General features: G+C 37.9%; 2 protein-coding genes across 4 annotated transcripts in view; both read right to left on the minus strand.

Annotated features, from left to right (window-relative positions):
- Nucleotides 1–26,903, minus strand: part of LOC103119301 (arylacetamide deacetylase-like) — a 523,062-nt gene that overhangs the window by 487,662 nt on the left and 8,497 nt on the right. For 2 of the 3 annotated variants that reach the window (XM_007529565.2, XM_060197639.1), the window contains 4 exons: nt 26,623–26,845; nt 18,410–18,479; nt 17,174–17,345; nt 10,467–11,477 (listed from right to left, as the gene is read on the minus strand). In XM_007529565.2, coding sequence (XP_007529627.2) covers nt 10,881–11,477; nt 17,174–17,345; nt 18,410–18,479; nt 26,623–26,845 — 1,062 coding nt within the window. In that variant the 3' untranslated portion in view covers nt 10,467–10,880. Of the gene's footprint in view, nt 1–10,466; nt 11,478–17,173; nt 17,346–18,409; nt 18,480–26,622; nt 26,846–26,903 lie in introns of those variants that run through there. The other variant, XR_009551564.1, reaches the window with a different exon arrangement.
- On the minus strand, nt 13,614–14,511 carry LOC103119308 (uncharacterized protein C9orf40). The gene has a single exon (XM_007529573.3). The coding sequence runs from the start codon at nt 14,486–14,488 to the stop codon at nt 14,000–14,002; it is 489 nt and encodes a 162-aa protein (XP_007529635.2). The 5' UTR covers nt 14,489–14,511; the 3' UTR covers nt 13,614–13,999.

Consider the following 26,903-nt stretch of genomic DNA (forward strand, 5'->3'; position numbering starts at 1 on the left):
TGGAATCCCATTCCTCCTGAGTCCTACAACACTAGGGAAAGATAGAGACCTAGGCTGAGGGTGTGGATCAACCTGTCAACACTCGTGTCCAGTGGAGAAGCAATTACAGAAGGCAGACCTCCCACTTTCTGAACCCCATGAGGAATTTTGGTTCATACATCCAGAGGGATAAAGAATAGGGACACATCTCATGAAGGGATGGGATATGGAATTCTGATGGTGGGAATTGCTTGGAATTATACCCCTCCTACCCCACAATCTTGTTAATCATTATTAAATCATAAAAATAATAAAAAAAGAAAGCCAAATGTTGTAGACACTCCCTGTTCACTGAATTCCCGTATATATGCCCCCTCTGCAACTTTTAGGTATCTTCTTTTGCAGGTGAGTTGATAGGGCAAACACTAAGCAAAGTGACTTGACAGAAAGACTATGTTATTAATTCCAGACACAAGTAGCTAAGATTCACAAGGCCTGGAGTGATTTTTCAAAATACCAGCAACACAAAATACTGGGTTTTGTTCAGTTTTCCCAAATGCACCAAGAAAGTTATATTACCCATTCTGCTATAGGGAAGCTGAGACACAGAGAAGAATAAAGTTTTACCCATGGTCACAAAGCTTGTTAAAAAAGTCATTGTGGCTTCCTAATTCTCTGCTCTCCTATTAAGAACCAAAGTCTAGACCTCACCAGTGTGCTCTGAAGCCTCATCTATTCAAAGCCCTACCACAATAGGGAACAAAACAAACAGGCTGGAGGTATGGATCAGCCTACCTATGCCTATGTCCAGCAGAGAGGCAATTACAGAAGGCAGAACTCTCACCTTCTATACTTCAAAAATAATTTTGGTCCATACTCCCAGATAGGGAGAATGTTAGGAGAAAAAGACCAAAGAAATCTAACCTCCAACCCTAATGGGACCTAGAGAGAGAAGAAGAAAAAAGAACACTCTGAAATAGTAATAGGTGTAGGTGTGACTTAGAAAAGAGAATGGGAGTTGGGCAGTATGCAGCAGGTTAAGCACACATGGAGCAAAGCGCAAGGACCAGCTTAAGGACACAGTTTGAGCCCCTGTATCCCCACCTGCAGGGGGGCTTGCTTCACAGATGGTGAAGCAGGTCTGCAGGTGTCTGTCTTTCTCCCCTCCTCTGTCTTCCCCATCTCTCTCCATTTCTCTCTGTCTTATCCAACAACAACAACAGCAACAACAGCAACTATAAAAAACAAGGGCCACAAAAAGGGGAACAAATAAATATTTAAAAGATCTTTAAAAATAGAAAATACATCAAATGTCTAATGAAAGAGCTACAGCAATTTATTAACAGCAACATAGTCATAGTAGGGGACTTCAACACCCCACTCTCTCAACTTGACAGATCATTCAGGCAGAAAATCAATAAAGACATAAGGGAGCTAAATGAGGAGATAGATAAACTAGAACTACATTAAGAGTCATTCACCCCAAGAAAATGGAATACACATTCTATTCAAGTCCACATGGGTCATTCTCAAGGACAGACTATATGTTAGGTCACAAAGACAGCATCAGCAAATTCAAGAGGACTGAAAACATCCCAAGCATCTTCTCAGACCACAGTGGAATTACACTAACACTTCACAATCAACAAAAGATTAGTAATAGTCCCAAAATGTGGAAGCTCTACAGTATACTCCTTAACAACTACTGGGTCAAAGAAGCAATAAAGGAAGAAATCAAAATGTTTCAAGAGTTCAAGGAAAATGAAGACACAAGCTTTCAAAATATTTGGGACATAGCTAAGGCAGTACTGAGAGGGAGGTTCATAGCCATACGAGCACACGTTAGGAAACAAGAAAAAGCACAAATAAACAGCCTAATTTCACATCTTAAAGACCTAAAAGAAGACGAACAAAGGAACCCTAAAGCAACCAGAAAGACAGAAATCACTAAAGTTAGAGTAGAAATCAATAACATTGAAAATAAGAAAACAAGGAATCAGGTGGTAGCATTGTGGGTTAAGTTCATGTGGTGCAAGCGCAAGGACTGGTGGAAGGATTCCAGTTTGAGCCCCTGGCTCCCCACCTGCAAGGGAGTCGATTCACAGGTGTTGAAGCAGGTGTGCAGGTGTCTATCTTTCTCTCCCCCTCTCCACCTTCCCCCCTCTTCATTTCTCTCTCTTATCCAACAACAATGACATCATTAACAATAAAAAACTACAACAATAACAACAAGGGCAAAAAAAGGAAATAAATAAATAAATGCTTTGAAAAAATTTAAAAAATAAGAAAACCATACAAGTAATCTGGGAGGTTGCTCAGTGATAAGGCTTTGGACTCTCAAGCATGAGGTCCTGAGTTCTGTGCCTGGCAGAACATGTGCCAGAGTGATATCAGGTTCTTTATTTTGTCTCCTTCTTTCTCATTAATAAATAAAAATCTTTAAAATAAAAAAAACATACAAAAGATCAACAAAAGTAAATGTTGGTTCTTCTAAAGAGTGAACAAAATTGACAAAACTTTAGCCAGATTCACAAAATAAAAAAGGGAGAAGACCAAAATAATTTGGATAGTAAATTAAAGAGGAGATATTACAATAGACATTGCAGAAATTCAACATATCATGCAAGGCTTCTATGAACATCTATATGCCACCAAGCTAGAGAACCTAGAAGAAATGGACGATTTCCTAGATACCTACCAACTTCCAAATCTAAGTAAAGACGAAGTAGATAACATGAACAGGCCCATCACAGCTAATAAAATTGAAACAGTTATCAAAAATCTTCCCAAAAATAAAAGTCCTGGACCAGATGGTTTTACAAATGAATTCTACAAAACCTTCAAAGAAGAACTAATACTTCTATTTTTAAGATTCTTCCAGAAGACTGAAGACATTGGAATACTCCCTGCCAGCTTCTATGAAGCCAACATGACTTTAATAACAAAAGCAGATAGGGACACAAACAAAAAAGAAAACTACAGACCAATATCTCCAATGAACATAGATGGTAAAATATTGAACAAAATTCTAGCCAACTGGATAAAGCAGTATATCAAAAAGATTGTTCATCATGACCAAGTGGGGTTTATCCCAGGCATGCTAGGCTGGTTTAATATATGTAAATCAATCAATGTGATTCACCACATCAATAAAAGCAAGACCAAAAACCACATGGTCATATCAATAGAAGCAGAGAAAGCCTGTGACAAAATGCAACATCCCTTTATGATCAAAACACTACAAAAAAAGGGAATAGATGGAAAATTCCTCATGATAGTGTAGTCTATATAGAGCAAACCTACAGCCATAGGTTCATCATACTCAATGGTGAAAAACTGGAAGCCTTTCCCCTCAGATCGGGTATAAGACAGGGCTGCCCACTATCACGATTGCTATTCAATATACTGTTGGAAGTTCTTGCCATAGCAATCAGGCAGGAGAAAGGAATTTAAACCATACAGATTGGAAGAGAAGAAAAGAAGTCAAACTTTCCCTATTTGCAGATGACATAAAAGTATACATAGAAAAAACTAAGGAATCCAGGAAGAAGCTTTTGGAAATCATCAGTCAATATAGTAAGGTGTCAGTTTACAAAATTAACATTCAAAACTCAGTGGCATTCCTCTATGCAAACATTAAGTTAGAAGAAGTTGAAATCCAGAAATCAATTCCTTTTACTATAGCAACAAAAACAATAAAATATCTAGGAATAAACCTAACTAAAGAAGTGAAAGACTTGTATACTGAAAATTATGACTCACTCCTCAAGTAAATTGAAAAGACACACAGAAGTGGAAAGATATTTCATGTTTATGGCATCATCAAAATGAATATACTGCTGAGAGCCATTTACACATTTAATGCTATCCCCATTAAGACCCCAACCACAATTTTTAGGAGAATAGAACAAATGCTACAAATGTTTATCTGGAACCAGAAAAGACCTAGAATTGCCAAAACAATCTTGAGAAGAAAGAACAGAACTGGAGGCATCTCACCAATCACAGACAAAGAAATTGAAACCATTATTAAGAACCTCCCCAACAACAAAAGTCCTGGACCAGATGGCTTCACAAATGAATTCTACAAAACTTTCAGGAAACAGATAGTACCCATACTTCTTAAGCTTTTCCATAAGATTGAAGAAACAGGAATACTCCCTTCCACCTTCTATGAAGCTAACATCACCCTGATACCAAAAGCAGATAGGGACAGAACAAAAAAGGAAAACTACAGACCAATATCACTGATGAACATAGATGCCAAAATATTAAACAAGATCTTGGCCAACCAGATACAGCAACATATCAAAAAGATTGTTCATCAAGACCAAGTGGGATTCATCCCAGGAATGCAAGGCTGGTTCAACATCCATAAGTCAATCAATGTCATTCATCACATCAATAAAAGCAAAGCCAAAAACCACATGATTATCTCAATAGATGCAGAGAAAGCCTGTGACAAAATCCAACATCCATTCATGCTCAAAACTCTACAAAAAATGGGAATAGATGGGAAATTCCTCAAGATAGTGGAGTCTACATATAGCAAACCTACAGCCAACATCATACTCAATGGATAGAAGCTGAAAGCATTCACCCCCAGATCGGGGACTAGACAGGGCTGTCCACTGTTACCGTTACTCTTCAACATAGTATTGAAAGTTCTTGCCATAGCAATCAGGCAAGAGAAAGGAATCAAAGGAATACAGATTGGAAGGGAAGAAGTCAAGCTCTCACTATTTGCAGATAATATGATAGTATACATAGAAAAACCTAAAGAATCCAGCAGAAAACTACTGGAAGTTATTAAGCAATATAGCAAGGTATCAGGCTACAAAATCAATGTACAAAAATCAGTGGCATTTCTTTATGCAAACACTAAATCTGAAGAAGAAGACATCCAGAAATCACTCCCATTTACTGTTTCAGCAAAATCAATCAAATACCTAGGAATAAAGTTGGCCAAAGAAGTGAAAGACTTATATACTGAAAACTATGAGTCGTTACTCAAGGAACTAGAAACTGATACCAAGAAATGGAAAGATATCCCATGATCATGGATTGGAAGAAGAAATATTATCAAAATGAATATACTCCCCAGAGCCATATACAAATTTTGCAATACCTATCAAAGTTCCACCAAGCTTCTTTAAGAGAATAGAACAAACACTACAATCATTTATCTGGAACATGAAAACACCTAGAATTGCCAAAAACATCTTGAGGAAAAGAAACAGAAATGGAGGCCTCACACTCCCAGACCTTAAACTATATTATAAAGCCATCATCATCAAAACAGCATGGTACTGGAACAAAAATAGGCACACAGACCAGTGGAACAGAATTGAAAGCCCAGACATAAATCCCCACACCTATGGACATCTAATCCTTGATAAGTTGGCCCGAAGGATTAAATGGAAGACAGAGGCTCTCTTCAATAAATGGTGCTGGGAAAACTGGGTTGTAACATGCAGAAGAATGAAATTGAACCACTTTATCTCACCAGAAACAAAAATCAACTCCAAATGGATCAAATACCTAGATGTCAGACCAGAAACAATCAAATACTTAGAGGAAAACATTGGTAAAACACTTTCCCACCTACACCTCAAGGACATCTTTGATGAATCAAAAATCAATTGCAAGGAAGACTAAGGCAGAAACAAATCAATGGGACTACATCAAATTGAAAAGCTTCTGCACAGCCAAAGAAACTCTCACACAAACAAAGAGACCCCTCACAGAATGGGAGAAGATCTTCACATGCCATACATCAGACAAGAAACTAATCACCAAAATATATAAAGAGCTCAGCAAACTTAGCACCAAAAAAGCAAATGACCCCATCCAAAAATGGGCAGAGGATATGAACAGAACATTCACTACAGAGGAGATCCAAAAGGCTAACAAACATATGAAAAACTGCTCTAGGTCACTGATTGTCAGAGAAATGCAAATTAAGACAACACTAAAATACCACCTCACTCCTGTAAGAATGGCATACATCAAAAGGACAGCAGCAACAAATGCTGGAGAGGATGTGGGGACAGAGGAACCCTTTTACATTGCTGGTGGGAATGTAAATTGGTCCAGCCTCTGTGGAGAGCAGTCTGGAAAACTCTCAGAAGGCTAGACATGGACCTTCCATATGACCCAATAATTCCTCTCCTGGGGTTATACCCCAAGGACTCCATAACACCCAACCAAAAAGAGGTGTGTACTCCTATGTTCATAGCAGCACAATTCATAATAGCTAAAACCTGGAAGCAACCCAGGTACCCAACAACAGATGAGTGGCTGAGGAAGCTGTGGTATATATACACAATGGAATACTATGCAGCTATTAAGAACAATGAAACCACCTTCTCTGACCCATCTTAGACAGAGCTAGAAGGAATTATGTTAAGTGAACTAAGTCAGAAAGATAAAGATGAGTATGGGATGATCCCACTCATCAACAGAAGTTGAGTAAGAAGATCTGAAAGGGAAACTAAAAGCAGGACCTGACCAAATTGTAAGTAGGGCACCAAAGTAAAAACCCTGTGATGAGGGGTAGACATGCAGCTTCCTGGGACAGTGGGGGGGTGGGAGTGGGTGAGAGGCATGGGTCACAGTCTTTTGGTGGTGGTAATGGTGTTTATGTACACTCCTAGTAAAATGTAGTCATACAAATCACTAGTTAATTAATACAAGAGGGGGAAAATTAATTGTATGTCTCAAAGTTTTTCAAAACACAACACGAATCTTTTCAATATATAGGCTGTGTAATTAATATGCAGACTCTCTCAAAAGGCTAGACCAAGTAGATCAGAAGCAACCAATAGCACAGATATATACAAGATACAGGGTACTGTACAGCAAACCCTTTAAAAAGGACTTTTCAAAGTTAACCCAATTACCAAATAATGTGATGATAACATTAACTATCGATTGTCTTTTGGAACCCTAAGACAGCAGGAACCTCACATCTCCACTATAGAGCCTCTACTTCCCCCAGTCCTGGAACCATTGGATAGGGCCCACTTTCCCATATGCCTCTCCCAATCCATATCAAATAATATTGCATCTGCCGATCACAATCTAACCAACACAACGATTGCCACCTCAACATGCTTCACTTCAGACTGTGTCCAGAGACTTCACATGTGGAATGACAACCCTTCAGCTTCATTACTCGGGTGAGACCTTTCCTTTCATAGTATACTCTAATTCCATCTCAGGTGGATCACTTTCTAACAAAGTCCCAAAACCTAGATTTACACCAGTTTCTGGGAGAGAGAGCATATGTTCACACGTATCTGTAAACTACTGCAAAATATATACCTGAAAGCAGAAGTACACTAGTTTGCAGTGAGTACCTCCCTAACACTTCCTCTCCACTAATCCAAGCTTTGGGTCCATGATTGCTCAACAATTTGTTTGGCTTCGTATGTTAACTCTCTTTTCAGTCACCAGGTTCCAGATGTCATCAGGATGCCGGCCAGGCTTCCCTAGACTGAAGACCCCACCAATGTGTCCTGGAGCTCTGCTTCCCCAGAGACCCACCCTACTAGGGAAAGAGAGAGGCAGACTTGGAGTATGGACCGACCAGTCAACGCCCATTTTCAGCGTGGAAACAATTACAGAAGCCAGACCTTCTACCTTCTGCAACCCACAATGACCCTGGGTCCATGCTCTCAGAGGGATAGAGAATGGGAAAGCTATCAGGGGAGGGGGTGGGATATGAATTGTGTGGAATTGTACCCCTCCTACCCTATAGTTTTGTTAATTAATCCTTTCTTAAATAAAAAAAAAAAGAACTGGAGGCATCACACTTCCAGATCTCAAATTGTATTATATGGCCATTGTCATCAAAATTGCTTGGTACTGGAATGTGAGTAGACACACTGACCAATGGAATAGAATTGAGAGCCCAGAAGTAAGCCCCCACACCTACGTACATCTAATCTTTGACAAAGGTGCCCAGACTATTAAAGGGGGAAAGCAGGGAGTCGGGCTGTAGCGCAGCGGGTTAAGCGCAGGTGGTGCAAAGCACAAGGACCGGCATAAGGATCCCAGTTCAAACCCCAGCTCCCCACCTGCAGGGGAGTTGCTTCACAGGCGGTGAAGCAGGTCTGCAGGTGTCTATCTTTCTCTCCTCCTCTCTGTCTTCCCCTCCTCTCTCCATTTCTCTCTGTCCTATCCAACAACGACAACAACAATAATATAACTACAAAAATAAAACAACAAGGGCAACAAAAGGGAATAAATAAATAAAAAATAAATTAAAAAATAAAATAAAAATAAAGGGGAAAGCAGAGTCTCTTCAAAAAATGGTATTGGAAACAATGAGTTGAAACATGCAAAAGATTGAAACTGAACCACTATATTTCACCAAATACAAAAGTAAATTCCAAGTGGATCAAGGACTTGGATGTTAGACCACAAACTATCAGATACTTAGAGAAAAATATTGGCAAAAGCCTCTTCAGCGTAAATTTTAAAGACATCTTCAATGAAAAAAATCCATTACAAAGTAGACTAAGGCAAGCATAAACCTATGGGACTACATCAAATTAAAAAGCTTCTTCACAGCAAAAGAAACCACTACCCAAACCAAAAGACCCCTCACAGAATGGGAGAAGATTTTTACATGCCATATATCAGACAAGAGGCTATTAACCAGAATATATGAAGAACTTACAAATCTCAACAATAAGAAAACAAATAACCCCATCCAAAAATGGGGGGAGGACATGGACAAAATATTCCCCACAGAAGATATCCAAAAGGCCAAGAAACACATGAAAAATTTCTCCAAGTCTTTGATTGTAAGAGAAATGCAAATAAAGACAACAATGAGATACCACTTCACTCCTGTGAGTATGTCATACATCAGAGAAGTTAACAGCAGCAAATGCTGGAGAGGTTGTGGGGTCAAAGGAACCCTCCTGCACTGCTGGTGGGAATGTCAATTGGTCCAACCTCTGTGGAGAACAGTCTGGAGAACTCTCAGAAGGCTAGAAATGGACCTACCCTATGATCCTGCAATTCCTCTCCTGGGGATATATCCTAAGGAACCCAACACACCCATCCAAAAAGATCTGTGTACACGTATGTTCTTGGCAGCACAATTTGTAATAGCCAAAACCTGGAAGCAATTCAGGGGTCCAACAACAGATGAGTGGCGAGCAAGTTGTGGTATATATACACACAATGGACCACTACTCAGCTATTAAATATGGTGACTTCATCGGTTTTCAGCTGATCTTGGATGGACCTTGAAAAATTCATGTTAAGTGAAGTAAGTGAGGAACAGAAGGATGAATATGGGATGATCTCACTCTCAGACAGAAGTTGAAAAGCAAGGTCAGAAGAGAAAACACAAGTTCAACCTGTACTGTAATTGGCAAAGTAACAGACTCTGGGGTGCATGGGTGGGGAGAATACAGATCCAAGAAGGATGACAGAAGACCTAGTGGGGGTTCTATTGCTATATGGAAAACTGGGAAATGTTATGCATGTGTAAACTATTGTATTTACTGTCAAATGTAAAACATTAATTCCCCAATAAATAAATTTTTATAAATCAGCATCTTGATATTAGGGGTATGGTCTAATATTTACAGCTTTATAGTCTCAAGCAAGCAGGAGTTCCTGAGATAACTATCCACATCCCCAGTGTTGCAAGTGACAAAGTCATGCTCTGGTTCTGTCTCTTTCTCATGCATTCATTTTGTTGTTGTTGTTTGTTATTTTTGTTTTGTTTTATTATCAAAGCATTGCTATAGAAGATTGAACCTGGGACTTCAGCGCCTCAGGCATGAGAGTCTCCTTGCATAACCATCATGCTATCTACCCCCACCCTGCACTCAATTTATCAGAATACTTAAGCTAGATAATAAGTAAGAATTTGCCATCTGCGTCTCTCACCAGAAAAGTTCTTCCTTAGAACTTGACCTCCATAATTGGTATATAGACCTTTATGCTTCTAAGCCACTTAATATGGAATTCTGTTATAGTTGTCCAAAGTCATGGAGACACACCACGAATATACCAGGTTTAATTTTCTGTTGACTATGCCCACATGAACTTAGGAATCCAAAGTTTACAACTGGCTTTATTATCTCTCCTATGTATCGAATCGCACATAACACTGCTGCATAGGGAGCAATTCTTCAACCTCTCCGCCTCTAACTTGTCACAAGGATAGAGTTGCCATTCTTTAAAGACAAACAACATTAATTTTAGTATACCGATAGACAAATGGCATATTAGTAGGACTAATTTCAAAGGAGTTGAAATAGAATTTCATCAGTTTCAAAGCCACATTTGCAGGCTCTAAGTCCATGCTAATTGAAGCACTAATCTATCACATTCCCATGCATTATTGTTTGTGTCACTTTCTTTTCAACAATACTATTATAAGACAATTAAAAACCTGACCTAAATGACTGCACTACAAAAATTAGTAACAAGAACAAAAAAAATAGGGGACACAGATATTATTTTTATTTTTAATGTTTTAATTTTTATTAATGATTTAATATTGATTTACAAGATTGTAAGGGGTATAATTTTAATAGGAGTGTGATTCCACACAGTTCCCACCCCTAATGTCCCATGATCTCTACTGGAAAACTCCCAACTATATATCCCTCTTGGAGTATGGACCATAATTCTTTTGTGAGCACAGAGTGACACAAATATTTTTCTATGGCATATCATGAGTAAATAAAACTTAGATTAAGAAATGATGTATGATTCTGGTTTTTTTTTTTAAATAAGTGTTGTCTATTCAGGACCTTAGGAAGATCACCAGTGATAATATTTTTCCAAACCATAATTTTTGATTCTCATGAATTGGTTCTCCATTCTGAGGTTTATATAATTTTAATAAACCACTGTTCAGAATTTGACTATAGATTTTCACTTAGCCAACTGATATACTGATTTTCAGTTCTAGATCCAATTTTCAGTTCATGAGAGAAAAGTGCCCCATGGAATCCATCCTCAATGTGGTTGTGGGTCACCCTAACTCCAGCATTCCGAAGTCGGGTCGCATACATCACACCATCATCTCTTAAGACATCATACTGACACGTGAGGATATAGGTCACAGGTAAACCACGAAGCTTGCTGTCATCAGCCAACAGGGGGGCTGCTCTCACATCTAGAAACCCTGGGTATTTTTTGGATAGCTCAGAACCACCAAATGTTGGATTGTTGTAAACATGTCCTTTTGTAAACCTCTCAGGAAGCAAGGAGCTCCAGTTAACAAACTTGAATAGATGGCTTGATTCTAGGGGTACATGTTGGTTGGAAAGCATAGCTTTCTCCAGTGATCTGTCTGTGGTAAAGTATTCACTCCAGGCTCTGACCGTTAGTGACTTGGTAAACAGTGGGAAATGTCCATTTTCTCTATAAGATGGAGAGTCAAAATCCAGAGTCTGGAGAGCAGGGTAAACTAAAACCTGGATCTTGATTTTGACCTTGACATCAGGATCATCTCGAAGCTGAAAGAAAAATCAAAGTACCTCCAATAGCTATTTACATTTCAAAATCACTGTTATTTCATTGACAATCAATAAGTTATTATGATTCAAAATTAGGAGCTTGAAATGATATTTATAATGAATAGATTATTCTCAGTGTCCAATTGTCAAGATTATATTTAAGGCTGTCTACATAAAGACTATCAATGTTAGCAAAATGACTTGAACTACCCCCCCAAGTAGACAGAGGAAGTATCTCCCTATTTTTGTGACAAAAAATTAAATCACCATCTTGCAACAATGGATGCCAAGCAGAGGAATTTATATTTTTTTATCTTTTAAAAATTAGCACTTTGGTCTTTAAAGTTCTTCATTTATAAAAATTTTGTTGAAGCAACATTTCATCATAACACAAATCTCAGATGTGCCTTCTGTGAATTATAGTTACAGATGTTTTGTAATAGGTGTCAGCATTAAAAGAAAGATCATGCAAATAGGAGTTCTAATTTGTCATTGAAGTTAAAAAAGTTAATCTTGAGCAAACATTTTAATGTTTATATGCTTTTAAACATGTTTATTTATTTATTTATGTTTTTGGATAGAGACAGCGAGAAATGGAGGGGGGAGACAGACAAGGAAAGAGATAGATAGACACCTGCAGCCTTGCCTCACCACTTATGAAGCTTTCCTCCTGCAGGTAGGAACCAGAGGCTTGAACCAGGTCCTTGCGCACTGTGAGATGTGCGCTTAACCAGGTGCACCACCACCTGTCCCCCTTGTTTATATGTTTTTAATATCAGAGGATTCTGTGTATAATTACTTAAACCTGCTCATCAGAATGACCCACCATGTCTCAGAGATTACCTTCTGAAAGTGCAGTTCCTAGACCAGTAATTTTACTGACCAAAGGGATTATAGGTCTGTTGAAATACAGATGTTTACTCCTATCCCAGGTTTACCAAATGGAAATTAATTCTGTAAAAGTAATTCCCCTCTCATTATTTTAAGATTTTCTACCTATTCTTGTAGTTTGTTCTGTCTTACACATAGATTACATTCTAGTCATTATTAACTTTGACAAAAAGAAGACTCAGGATTTCTAGAACTTTTTAGCAGTTGATTGAACATTCTTTTTTTTTTTTTTGAGGTAGTTAACTATTTATTGTTTCTTATTTTACAAGTGAGCCTGAAGAGGAACAACTTAAAATGTTACACAGGTAGAAAGTGGCAGTAGATTTTGTCTGACTCCAAAGCCTTTGTTAATCACAATACTACAGTCTTCTGTTCCAAGAAATTCCTATGTCAACTCATGTTCAAATTATGCAGTAAATACAAAGCACTGCCCTTTTTTCCTTCTCTCACTGAGAGTTATCTTCACACTTGAATTCTGGATGTCATTAGGAACAAAATATACACAAGGCTGAGTTGTTTGATTACAAAGTGGACATTTTAAATACCATAGAAAAGTTAAATCATATTCACATAACTCAAACTTCCTTCATTTAACAATGAAATAACACAATAGGTGATTTGTAACAAAATCATCAACAAAGTAAAAGCAAAACTAGTTAAGAGGCATGCTCTAGATCAAATTGTCTCCTTTAAACAGGAAAAACTACTGTCAGTGTAGTGGTTCTGAAATCTGTCTGCACAGTACTATTTCAGGAGGAAAGGCAGAGAGGACTCCTGATAAAAATAAATATATAAATAAATAACTATATGGAAGCCACTGCAGAACAAGTCCTTAAGAATCTCTTAAGAAAGGGACTCGGGCAAAGATTTTTTGAAGTTTTACCAGTGTTGATAACTCCAAGTCTAAAAGTAACAATAAAATCCATCTATAATCCTGAATGCTGTTCAAGACCAAGAAACTAAAAAAATTGTGATAATTTTTTTCTTATAAGGGGAAGCACCTACTAATTTCTCATTGCTTTTTTATCCACTTTTGATCCACCATATATTAATAAACATCAGGCATTGGTAGTTATGGAAACACGTTGCCCACGTTCTTACAACATTCAAAAGCTCATTAAAAACAATTACCACCTCGGGGGGGGGGAATGCCCACTTAAACTTGTATAGACATTTAAGTCTGCTTTTTGTTAAACTAATAAGTCAGCCATATGTATCAGAAAACATTTTATTAATTACAGTTATTATAAAGCAATATTCATTTTATGTACCACAAACCAGCTTTTTTGTGTGCAAACGGGGAATATTCTGAGTACTTCCCAATCTACTTTTAAAACTACCAGAACTCCTTTTATCTCCAAAGTAAAAATCGAGACAAAAAAAATGTTCTTTTGGAATGCATACATAAAACACTTCCTATAACTGCACTATTTTCTTCATAAATCCCTATCAGAAGGTTGAGTAGTAACTACAGACATTTATCTTTTAAAAGATTTTTCTTTTTCCTCATTTTTTCAAGTTTGGGAACAATATACCAAGTATGGAAAATAACTTTTCTTTGTAAGAACACATGAATTCATTTAAAGATGTCTCTTCAGATGCAGAAAATCTCATTTCTTCAGTTGCTTCTGTCAGGACTCCATATCAACCTCCACCACTTCACTCTGGCCCTGGAGCTTTGCTTTTGCCAAGTTGTCCTCATTCACAGCTTCAATATCTGCCAAATCAATAGGTGGTAAAGGGTTCCTCCAGTACTGAAAGATGTTATACTGCCAAAATTCTTCATTAAGCCTTTCTGGCGCGGCACCCCAGTCTCCCCGCGGGGACCCCCCGCGTCCCGCCCCGCCGTCGCCGCCGCCCCTGGGGGCCCGGGCGTCTGACTGCTCCCCCGGCTTCGGAGCCCGTGGGGGCGGCTCGCCCGTGTCCAGGCCGCGGCCCTCCTGTTGCCCGCCGCCATGGCGCTTGCGGGGCTCAGGCGGAGGCTCGGCCACGGCCGCCGCGTCCATTCTGCGTTTGCGAGGCGGCGACACCCAGCACTGCGGCCCGTCGGGAAGGCCACGCAGGAGCCGCTTCCAGGGCGCGTGGAATGCCAGCGGCTCGGCCGCACGCTGCTTGGCCATGGCGGGGCTCGGGCGGCGGGCGCGGGCGCGGGCGCACGGCCCCCGCCTTAGCCTGCGCCAGCGATGCCTCAGACGTTGGCAAATACTGCGCCTGATTGAACATTCTATCTCACCAATTGTGTGTCTTTGTGTGTCTTTCTGCCTTGCCCTCCTCCTCATCTCCCTGTGTTTTCTATCTTTTTAGCTCTACAACTGTCTTTTGTAGAATTATGTATGAATCAGTACCATCCATATTTCAGTTGATAATCTCTTCAGCTAAGTGAAATCAATCACCCATGAGGTTTTATATTTTAATTTTTTTATATCTTGGTTTTAGAATTTGAGGCTTTTCTGATAAAATATATAATCTTGATTTTGAATTGATTGAAGAAAATTTGAAAACTACTTACAGTCTATGACCTATTACTCTATTACTGTATCTGATTTTGTGGTGTGTTTTTCTATTGACTGTTCATTGATTCTGCCGGATTTTCTTCATGAATTTAGCTTGAATCATTTGCCTAGAAATGTTTTATTTTATGGTAGATACCAATCTTCAAAAATTTCTGTAGCCATAATTGAAAGTTTATGGCAACATTACATTACATTTCTCCAGAGAGGATTGTTGCTACATCTGTGAAGCAGTCACAAGTCATTAACTCACACCACCTTACCTTCTGTGCAACATCTGAGGCTGCACCTCAACACAGGCAAAGGTACTCAGTGCATAAGAAATTTGCTTTACATCAGCTTGATCTACACTGAAAGTATCTCTCTTTGAAGTCTGACTGAAAGTGACAAATGGTTTCTGTTTGGCCCTAGATTGGTAAGGACCTGAAACATGACTTCAACTCTTCTCCAGACAGGCTTCCAAATGTTACATTGCTTGAAGAGTGTCCTTTGATTAACCATTAGTGCACAGAAAACACTGAGTATAGAAGTTATTTCAGGTTTTTTATATTCATTAAAAACATGACCTAGATTTTTTTTTGTCTATTAGCTCCCTCAATGCTTAGTAGCATATCATGTATATATGGATATATATTTATTTATACTTACATATACATATATGTAGTCCAGATTTTGAATTGGGGTCACAATTCATTGGAACACAATTATAGAGGCCTGAACTATGTAAGAGAAAGACCCAATTTTGCAAGACAGTCAAAGAAATTAATGAATAAAGAGATAAAGTGGCTTTCCAAGAGCAGAGCTGGACATTGTGTTAATCTCAGATCCCTGTCTCCTGATTTGTTCTTCAAACTACACCAAGTTGCCTTCCAGACTGAGAATAAAGAGGCAATTTAGAGGCCACTTTCTGGAAAGCAACTGATATATTCTGCAGTATATAGATTCCAGAATGTGTATCTTTTTTATAATAAATCAGAAGATAATCCTAACGGTATGAATAACCAATATCTTTTTGTTTATAATGTACATAGAAATGAATAATAAAATCAACAAAACCAACAGCAATGCAGGTTTTATGAATACTTCATTGATGATTGGGCCTACTTATTCAATAACAGAGTTGAAGTGTTAGGTATTGGCACACCTAGTTGAGTGTATGCTTCACTATGCATAAACACACAGGTGCAAACCCTCATCAGCACTTGCAGGTGGGGAAAGCTTCATAAGCAGTGAAGCAGTTTTGCACGTGTTACTCTTTAAATCTCCTTTCCTACATCCCTCACTTCTGTCAATTTCTCTCTCCCCTATCTAATAGGAGGAATATGGCAGCCAGGTGCAGTAGATTCATCATGCAGCCATAAGGCCCAAGCAATAAACCTGGTATCAATAAAAATATTAGAAAAGAAAAAGTTGATGTCTCTAATTCACAAATCTTTCAGAAATTATTTATCCCATATGAGTATGGCTTCTAAACCATTAATGTCTGGTTTATTTCTTTTTTATAAATGGAACTTTTTTTAACTCTTTATTTATTTATTGGATAGAGACAGCCAGAAAGAGAGAGAAGGGGATGACAGAGAGAGAGAGACACCTGCAACACTGCTTTATTGTACGCAAAGCTTTCCCACTGCAGGAGGGGACCTGGGGCTCAAACCCAGGTCCTTGCACAGTGTAGTATATACACTGAGCCCAGTGCACCACCCCTAATCCCTGGTTTATTTCTTAAGTCAGATAAATGCTATCAAAACTAAGTTATCCTGTAATGTACTATACCCCTATAACTATATAGCACATTAACCTTATACCAAGTAAATAGCCATTTTATATCAACGTTAGAGAAATAGTGGCTTAATTTTATCTGAATTTTTTCCTTCACCAGAAAACAATATCATCTAATGCAAACAAATCTATCTCTAGACCACATAATTATTCTGTAACATTAGTCTTGTGTACATCTTTGCATTACTCTACTAGTGAAAAATGAAGTCATATCCTTCCGTAGTTGTGATGGTTAGTATCACCAACTGATTTCAAAAAATCACATAGTACAGCAAGATATACTGTGAATTAGATGAGCATGCAAATTACCTTTAAACCAATAATCTAAAAAGAGAGTTGTATGATCTTCTCTCAAAAAATATGGCATTGGAATCAAGCACTAGGTCTGTAAATGTGTTCTAAACTGACCTCTACTTACCTCTCACTTGTCATATTAACATACAATTTTCATTGGCAAGCTCATGTTTAAAACAATTTACGAAAGGCTAATCTCTGAAATGAAACAAAGCAAAATACTTGTTGTACTACTGCTGCAGCTAAGTTCCCTCCAGCACTGTCTCCAGCAACACCAATTCTCTCAGCATCTACGCCATATCTTTCAAGAACATCTTGATGTAAGAACCACTTGAGTACATTGTAGACATCTTCAAATTGATTTGGGAAGTGATATTCAGGTGCTAATCTGTAGCTGTGAACAGAGAAAAAACTTTATTTCAATTTTTTAAATGTTTCATTGATTTAAAAATGTCGTTGAAGAAATGTTGCTTTATAACACTATACAATTCACATGTGCATCACTATAGATCAGTGTCTTTCAATGTTACATTTTGTCTCACAGTTCACCCTTCCTTTCCTGTAACAGTGACATGGTCTATAATCTGCAGTTTTGTTTGTTTGTAGTTTTTATTTTTATTAGTGATTTAACAGAGATTTATAAAATTTTAAAATAATAGGTATATAGTTCCACACTGTTCCCACCACTAGAGTTATGTGTCTTCATTCCTGTAGTGCAAATTGCTAGATTTCTCCCAAATTCAGATATTGATAGATGATACACCTCTATATATTTATATACCTATATATCTATATCTAGCTCATTTTTATTCATGTCTATGGCCCTGCCTTCAATTCCTTTCTAAGTCACACCTACATCTATTACTACTTCCAGTGTTCCTCCTTTTCTTCTCCCTCTCAGGTCAGTGAAACAGTGCCTGAGTCTGGTGTTTTCCAGATTCTATTCCTTGAATGTGTTTTTCGTTTGATTACTTGTGAAGTTAACTTATGTTTTCCCTATAAGTACATATAAGTGCAATCATACAGTGGATGATTATCTTGCTCCATCTTTCTTATATCACAAACCCAGGGTTCAAGCCCCAGTGCCTACCTACAGAAGGAAACTTTATGAGTGGTTGGGCAGAACTGCAGGTATCTTTTTTCACTCTCTGACTCTATCTCCTTCATTACTCTTACTTCTTTCTGTCCTATCAGTTAAGTAAATTTTAAAATAAACAAGCAATGACTGTGGCATAGGAGCTGACTCAGTGGATGAAGCCTTGACTCAGAAACATAACACACTAAGTTCTATATTCAGAATCATATCTGCCACTATTCTGTGTTCTCACTCTCACTGATATATTGGTAGAGTTTATTTAGATATAAAATAAATATACTAAAGAATGACCATGACAGCTGAGAGCCAATTCTCACCTATAACACCTGGCCCAAACCCAACCACACCAACACAGCTCTTACTCAGTTGAAATGACAATGGCATCCAGTCTCTCAGCTGTCTTTCTTGACAGAACGTCATATGTAAGCAAAGCTGAAATTAAAAAAGAAAATCAGAGGCTGACAATTAAACAGATTATGTGTTTCCTTTAGCAGAAATCTTACTATTGTATCTTATCTCCTCATTGAAATCTTCCGGGGAGAAGGAGTTGACATAGGTATAAAACATGAAGTCTGTGCAGAAATTCCAATATATGCAAATCATCAACTTTCTTGTCTTTCTCCACATTAAAATACTGTATAATTTATACCAGCTTCATTCCCCTCAAACCTAATCTCTGTTCGCTTAACTAAGTAAGTCTTAGGTGCAGAAAAAAATAAATATGTAACATAACTCCCCAGTATTCAAGAAGTCACATTCTACTGGAGTCAGAGGCAGGAAGGAGGAGGCATAAGAATGAAAATCCATGGTGAAAAAAATTAGCTGTTGTAATATAAAACTACTGAAAATGCTGTTTAGAAATAGTATTAGAGTACCTCAAACCTGCCAGCAAGAGAAACAGATGATAAAGGAACAAGAGGAGAGACCTGAACCCTGATGTATGTATACACATTTTCTGAGCAGACAAGGTGGAATGAATTCTACAGGAAGGTTGACCTGGTCACTATGTATGAGATGGGGGGTGCACACAAGTTTGCTCCTGAATTGGGTAGCATGTCTCCCTTTGAAGACTAGGAGATATAAACAGACAAAAATGGATCTTTCAGTAACATAGGAGGGAGAAATCATAAATACAAATGCAAAAGTACAGAGTCTGAGGTTGTTGGTTCATAATGTAAAGCATGTCTAGAGGCACCAGATGTCACTGGTTCAATCTCCAGCACCAATATATGCCAGAGATACTAATGTTCTTGTCTCTCTATCATCTCCAACCCTCTCTCTTCGTGTGTGTGTGTGTGTCTGTGTATGTGTGTCTGTGTGTTTTTATGTGTATGTGCATCTGTGTCTGTGTGTCCTCTTGGGAAATTAAACAAATATCTTTTAAAAGCAGTGATAATAGGCTCTAAAAAACCATATAGTCAGGTGATTGGAAAGGCTCTTGTGATGTTTGCAGAGTCAGGTGTTAGATATACTGAAAATTCCTTATACATAGCAACTTATAAACAATTATTTGATCTTTACTAAATAGGAATGCTTCTTTTTTATTTATATTTTAATTTCTTTATTGGAGAATTAATGTTTTACATTGGACAGTAAATACAATAGTTTGAACATGCATAACATTTCCCAGTTTTCCATATAGCAATAGAACCCCCACTAGGTCTTCTGTCATCCTTCTTGGATCTGTATTCTCCCCACCCATGCACCCCAGAGTCTGTTACTTTGGTGCAATATGCCAATTACAGTACAGGTTGAACTTGTTATTTCTCTTCTGATCTTGTTTTTCAACTTCAGTCTGAGAGTGAGATCATCCCATATTCATCCTTCTGTTCCTCACTTATTTCACTTAACATGAATTTTTCAAGGTCCATCCAAGATCAGCTGAAAACCGATAAAGTCACCATATTTAATAGCTGAGTAGTAGTCTAATATATATATCACAACTTTCTCAGCTACTCATCTGTTGTTGGACCCCTGAATTGCTTCCAGGTTTTGGCTATTACAAATTGTGCTGCCAAGAACATATGTGTACACAGATCTTTATGGGTGAATGTGTTGGGTTCCTTAGAATATATCCCCAGGAGAGGAATTGCAGGATCATAGGGTAGGTCCATTTCTAGCCTTCTGAGAGTTCTCCAAACTGTTCTCCACAGAGGCTGGACCAATTGACATTCCCACCAGCAGTGCAGGAGGGTTCCTTTGACCCCACAACCTCTCCAGCATTTGCTGCTGTTAACTTCTCTGATGTATGACATACTCACAGGAGTGAAGTGGTATCTCATTGTTGTCTTTATTTGCATTTCTCTTACAATCAAAGACTTGGAGAATTTTTTCATGTGTTTCTTGGCCTTTTGGATGTCTTCTGTGGGGAATATTTTGTCCATGACCTCCACTCTTTTTTGGATGGGGTTATTTGTTTTCTTATTGTTGAGATTTGTAAATTCTTTATATATTCTGGTTATTAGCCTCTTGTCTGATGTATGACATGTAAAGATCTTCTCCCATACAATGGAGGGTCACTTGGTTTGGGTAGTAGTTTCTTTTGCTGTAAAGAAGCTTTTTAATTTGATGTAGTCCCATAGGTTTATGCTTGCCTTAGTCTACTTTGTAATGGATTTTTTTCATTGAAGATGTCTTTAAAATTTACGCTGAAGAGGCTTTTGCCAATATTTTTCTCTAAGTATCTGACAGTTTGTGGTCTAACATCCAAGTCCTTGATCCACTTGGAATTTACTTTTGTATTTGGTGAAATATAGTGGTTCAGTTTCATTCTTTTGCATGTTTCAACTCATTGTTTCCAACACCAATTGTTGAAGAGACTCTGCTTTCCCCCTTTAATAGTCTGGGCACCTTTGTCAAAGATTAGATGTCCATAGGTGTGGGGCCTTACTTCTGGGCTCTCAATTCTATTCCATTGGTCAGTGTGTCTACTCACATTCCAGTATCAAGCAATTTTGATGACAATGGCCATATAATACAATTTGAGATCTGGGAGTGTGATGCCTCCAGTTCTGTTCTTTCTTCTCAAGATTATTTTGGCAATTCTAGGTTTTTTCTGGTTCCAGATAAACATTTGTAGCATTTGTTCTATTCTCCTAAAAATTTTGGTTGGGATCTTGATGGGGATAGCATTAAATGTGTATATAGCTCTCAGCAGTATATTAATTTTGATGATACTAATTATTCCAACCTATGAACATGGAGTATCTTTCCACTTCTGTGTGTCTTTTCAATTTACTTGAGGAGTGAGTCATAATTTTCAGTATACAAGTCTTTCACTTCTTTGGTTAGGTTTATTCCTAGATATTTTATTGTTTTTGTCGCTATAGTAAAAGGAATTGATTTCAGAATTTCAACCTCTTGTAACTTAGTGTTTGCATAGAGGAATGCCACTGAGTTTTGAAGGTTAATTTTGTAAACTGACACCTTACTATATTGACTGATGATTTCCAAAAGCTTCTTCAGTTTTTTCTATGTATACTTTTATGTCATCTGCAAATAGGGAGAGTTTGACTTCTTTTCTTCTCTTCTAATCAGTATGTTTTTAATTCCTTGCTCCTGCCTGATTGCTATGGAAAGAACTTCCAACACTGTGTTCAATCGTGATAGTGGGCAGCCCTGTCTAGTAACTGATCTGAAGGGAATGGCTTCTAGTTTTTCACCGTTGAGTATGATGAAACTATGGCTGTAGGTTTACTCTATATAGACTCCACTATCTTCAGGAATTTTCCATCTATTCCCATTTTTTGTAGTGTTTTGATCATAAAGGGATGTTGTATTTTGTCAAAGGCTTTCTCTGCATCTATTGATATTACCATGTGGTTTTTGGTCTTGCTTTTATTGATGTGGTGAATCACATTGATTGATTTACATATATTAAACCAGCCTTGCATGCCTGGGATAAACCCCACTTGGTCATGATGAACAATCTTTTTGATATACTGCTGTATCCGGTTGGCTAGAATTTTGTTCAATATTTTACCATCTATGTTCATCAGAGATATTGGTCTGTAGTTTTCTTTTTTGGTTGTGTCCCTGTCTGCTTTTGGTATCAGAGTAATGTTGGCTTCACAGAAGCTGGCAGGGAGTATTCCAGTGTCTTCAGTCTTGTGGAAGAATTTTAAAAGTAGAGGTATTAGTTCTTCTTTGAAGGTTTTGTAGAATTCATTTGTAAAACCATCTGGTCCAGGACTTTTATTTTTGGGAAGATTTTTGATAACTATTTCAGTTTCATTAGCTGTTCATGTTATCTACTTCCTCTTTACTTAGTTTTGAAAGTTGGTAGGTATCTAGGAAATTGTCCATTTCTTCCAGGTTCTCTAGCTTGGTGGCATATAGTTGTTCATAGAAGCCTCTCATGATATGTTGAATTTCTGCGGTGTCTGTTGTGATATCTCCTTTTTCATTTACTATTCAAATTAGTTTTGTCTTCTCCCCTTTTTTGTGAGTCTGGCTAAAGGTTTGTCAAGTCTGTTCACTCTTTTAAAGAACCAGCATTTACTTTCACTGATCTTTTGTATGGTTTTCTTATTTTCAAAGTTATTTATGTTATTTATTTCTGCCCTAACTTTAGTGATTTCTGTCCTTCTGGTTGTGTTAGGGTTCCTTTGTTGTTGTTCTTCTTCTAGGTCTTTAAGATGTGCAATCAGGCTGTTTATTTGTGCTTTTTCTTGTTTCTAAAGTTTGCTTGTATGGCTATGAACTTCCCTCTCAGTATTGCCTTAGCTGTGTCCCAAATATTTTGAAAGCTTGTCCTTCATTTTCCTAGATCTCTCAAAACATTTTGATTTCTTCCTTTATTGCTTCTTTGACCCAGTAGTTGTTAAGGAGTATACTGTAGAGCTTACACATTTTGGGACTATTACTAATCTTTTGTTGATTGTGAAGTGTTAGTGTAATTCCACTGTGGTCTGAGAAGATGCTTGGGATGTTTTCAGTCCTCTTGAATTTGCTGATGCTGTCTTTGTGACCTAACATATGGTTTTATCCTTGAGAATGACCCATGTGGACTTGAGTAAAATGTGCATTCTCGTTTATTGGGATAAATAACTCTGAAAATGTCCAATAGTTCTAGTTTATCTATCTCCTCATTTAGCTCCCTTATGTCTTTATTGATTTTCTGCCTGGATGATCTGTCAAGTTGAGAGAGTGGGGTGTTGAAGTCCCCTACTATGACTATATTGCTGTTAATATATTGCTATAGCTCTTTCAGTAGATGTTTGATGTATTGAGATAGCTTCTCATTGGGTGCATAGATGTTAATAATTGTTAAATCCTCTTGATTGACTGATCCTCTGAGCATTAAGTAGTGCCCATTCCTAACTTTTTAATTTTATGTGTTTTAAGAGTTACTGTGTCATATATGAGAATAGCTGTTCCTGCCCTTTTTTGTAGGCCTTTTGCCTGTATGACAGTTTTCTATCTTTTCACTTTGAGTTTGTGTTTGTCTTGTTGAGTTAGGTGTGTTTCCTGTAGACAGCATATTGTTTGGTTGTGTTTTCTGATCCATCTTCCTACTCTGTGTCTTTTAATAGGTGAATTCAGGCCATTGACATTTATTGATATCAAAGATTGAAGATAATTTAATGCCATTCTTGTAGAGTTTTAGAGTTTCCTGACATATAGCCTATTTATAGTGGTCTGAGTGTTTATAGGAGACTTTTCAGAACTTCTTTAAGGGCAGGCTTGGTGATAGTTGATTCCTTCAACTGTTGCTTGTATGATAAGGTTTTTATACCTCCATCTAGTCTGAATGACACTCTAGCATGATACAGTAGTCTTGGTTGAAAGCCTTTCTCATTGAGTACTCTATAGATATCTTGCCACTCTCTTCTGGCCTGTAGTGTTTGTGTGGAGAAGTCTGCTGCTAATCTTTGGGTGTTCCTCTGTAGGTGACTATTTGGTTTTTTTTTCGTGCAGCCATCAGGATCCTTTCTTTAACCTTATTCCTTTCCAGTCTAAATATGATGTGTCTTGGTGTCTTTTAGTCTTGGATAATTGTATTTGGGACCCTCTGGGCTTCTTGAACCTTTAAGTCTTTTATGTTGACTAGACTAGAGAAGTTATCAGCTATTATGTTCTGAAGAATGCTTTCTTCCCCTCCCTCTCTTTCTTCCTCTGGTAAGTCAATAATGTGTACATTATTTCCTTTGAAGTCATCCCATAGGTCTCTGTTGTTGTTTTCAGTATCTCTTAATCTCTTTTTGAGATCTCTTCTTTTTTAGCTGGCTCTAATTTATCCTCAATCTTGCTAATTCTGTCTTTCAGCCTCATTGATTCTATTCTCTCTCCCCTCTACATTTTCTGAAGTTCATCTATTTTGTTACTCTGTTCTGATACTGTTTTATCTTGTTCAGCTAGTTGTGTTCTTAGCTCAGCTATTTCAACTTTCAGTTCTCTAATAACCTTGAGATAGTGTTTTTTTCCAGAGACTCATTTGTTGTTCCTGCATTTCTGATGCCAATTCTTTCAAACTCTTTACTCACTCCTTTGATTATTTCCTTAAATTGTGTTTGGATGATGACCTCATTATTTTGTGCTTCAACCTTTGGGGGGCTTTTAGCTAGACTCTTGTCCTGGTTCATTTCTCCAATATTTCTTCTTGTTGGTTTAACCATTTTATATAGTATGTTATGAGGTCCCTCTCTCAGTACTTTTCAAATTACTGATCACTCTTGCCTAGATTGACTTGTGTCTAAGTAAGGTAATTAAAGAGTTCACAGTTGTGGAAGTTAACAGTTGTTTCAATAGTATTCTAATCCCTGAGTTGGAGCTCAGTGGCTTAAAAGGCTCTTCTGTGCTTTTTCTTCTCTGTAGACTATGGGAGCCTGAGGGCTTTTAAACTATAAGTAGGCTTCTTAGCTTAATCACTGACTCCTGACCAAGTGATAAAACAGGGTGGGGCAGAGATAATCCAGTGGTTATGCAAAGAGACTCTAATAGCCCCACTGCTGTGCCACCGAGGTATAGATCTTCTCCTGAGTTTCATGGTTAGTTCTCTGTCCCCTAGTGTCAGCACAGGGCCTCCCTGCCACTGCTCCAGATTCTGAGGACAGTAGCAATGAAGACTCAGAGCTGCACTTGGTGAGTCTCAGGGGAGTCCTCTCCTTCCTTCAGCTGTCCCCTTGTTAATAAAACAGACTGGACGTGGTGTCTCAACTGATAAACTGCCAGACTGTTACCAGCCACTTAATCTCTTCCTAGGCTCCTCTCCGTCCACCAGCCACACGTGTTAGCTTCATCGGTGATTTGGTGGGTTCCTGAAGTCATTCTAGCCCTGTCTTGTTTCGGTCCCAGGTGGTCTCCTTTCAAGAATGCTTCTATTAGGATCATGATGCAATATATCATGTTTTTAATGAAACTAAAGGACCAGACAAATGCTGTGTGCTTTTTTTTATATATATTTACTTCCTTTACCTAACACTAATAGTTCACCAAAATGAAGTTTATGGGAAGAGGGGTTTCATGGAAACAACTGAGCCCATGAGAGGCAGATTGTGTGTTAGAAACATCATTGCATTGCCAGCTGATGACTTTCTTACCTGAATTTGTATAAAATGATAGACAAGACCATGTCACCTGCAAGTTTTACCTCTAATATATGATAACACCCACTACTAGTCTGCCACAAAGAAAGACATGTTCATCCTCCTCATGTTACCCATTCTCTGTACTTAATCCCACTCTCTTTCCAATAATCTCGAGCAGACAAACTCTCCCTACCTCCTTCCCATACATCTGCTATTTGCCATATTTTTTTAACTTAGTATTGGATAGAGACAGAGAGAAATTGCAAGGAATGTGGAGATAGAGGGAAAGAAACAGAGAGACACCTGCAGCCCTGCTTCACTACTGGGGAAGCTTTCCCCCTGCAGGTGGGGACCAGGGGCTTTGAACAAGGGACCTTGCTCACTGCAATGTGTGTGCTTTACCAGCTATGTCATTGGCTGCCCCTCCTATTTGCTGTCTTTAGCTTTAACTTACAAACATATCAATAAGAATCATGGATATATAATACATAGTATGTGTATTTGGATATAAATAATATATAAACACTTATACAAAGTAAAGGTATTTAACAGAATTTTCCATGTTTCTAAAATTATAACAAATACATGAGAAAAAATGACTCTAAACGTTAGTAAAGAAAGTCTTACTCTACTCTGCATCTAATACCTCCTTTTCATTTCTCTTACATCTAACTTTATTGTAAGGGGGTAGTCACCATTTCCTCATTTCTATCTATTAGTCACATCACTTTATTCTGGTTTTCACTGCAATAGCACATCATTTCTATAATAGACAAGATTACTAGCAAATATTCAAATTCATATAATTACTTTTCATCTGCAATATACCAAAGCTTTTTAGTGTTCACTACTTTATAATTTAGGAAGTGTTTTAGAATGATTCATTTAAACTAACACAGATCCAAAGAAGTAAGTTTCAGACAGGGGAATATTTGCATTATCTGTGATGATGTTTAACTGACTTGTCTTCTTGATGTGTTTCACTTAACAACTTAACAAAATGCATGTTATGTAATAAGTTAAAGGGACCATTAGAGGGTACATACCAGCACTTCCCAAACACCAACCACCACCATGAATGTAAAATAATCCTCTTCTTAGCATCTCTGACTTTCTTTTCGGTAGATAGACACGTACAGGAATGTTGTCAAAAGTTGTTTCCATCACAGAGACATTTTCATCTGAAGTGGGTGGGACTTCTTGAAAGTTCATAAGGAACTTGGCACTGATCATGAAATGATTCATTCCCAAAAACTCAACAAACAGACCCTAAAATGGGAGCAGGGATGGGGAGGGCATGCACATGTTTACAAATCTCAAATGCTAA

Source organism: Erinaceus europaeus, chromosome 9, assembly GCF_950295315.1.
Source record: "Erinaceus europaeus chromosome 9, mEriEur2.1, whole genome shotgun sequence".
NCBI lineage: Eukaryota > Metazoa > Chordata > Mammalia > Eulipotyphla > Erinaceidae > Erinaceus > Erinaceus europaeus.

Excerpts from the sequence above, each read along its gene's own strand:
- LOC103119308 (XM_007529573.3), bottom strand. The coding sequence starts at position 14,488 with ATGGCCAAGCAGCGTGCGGCCGAGCCGCTGGCATTCCACGCGCCCTGG.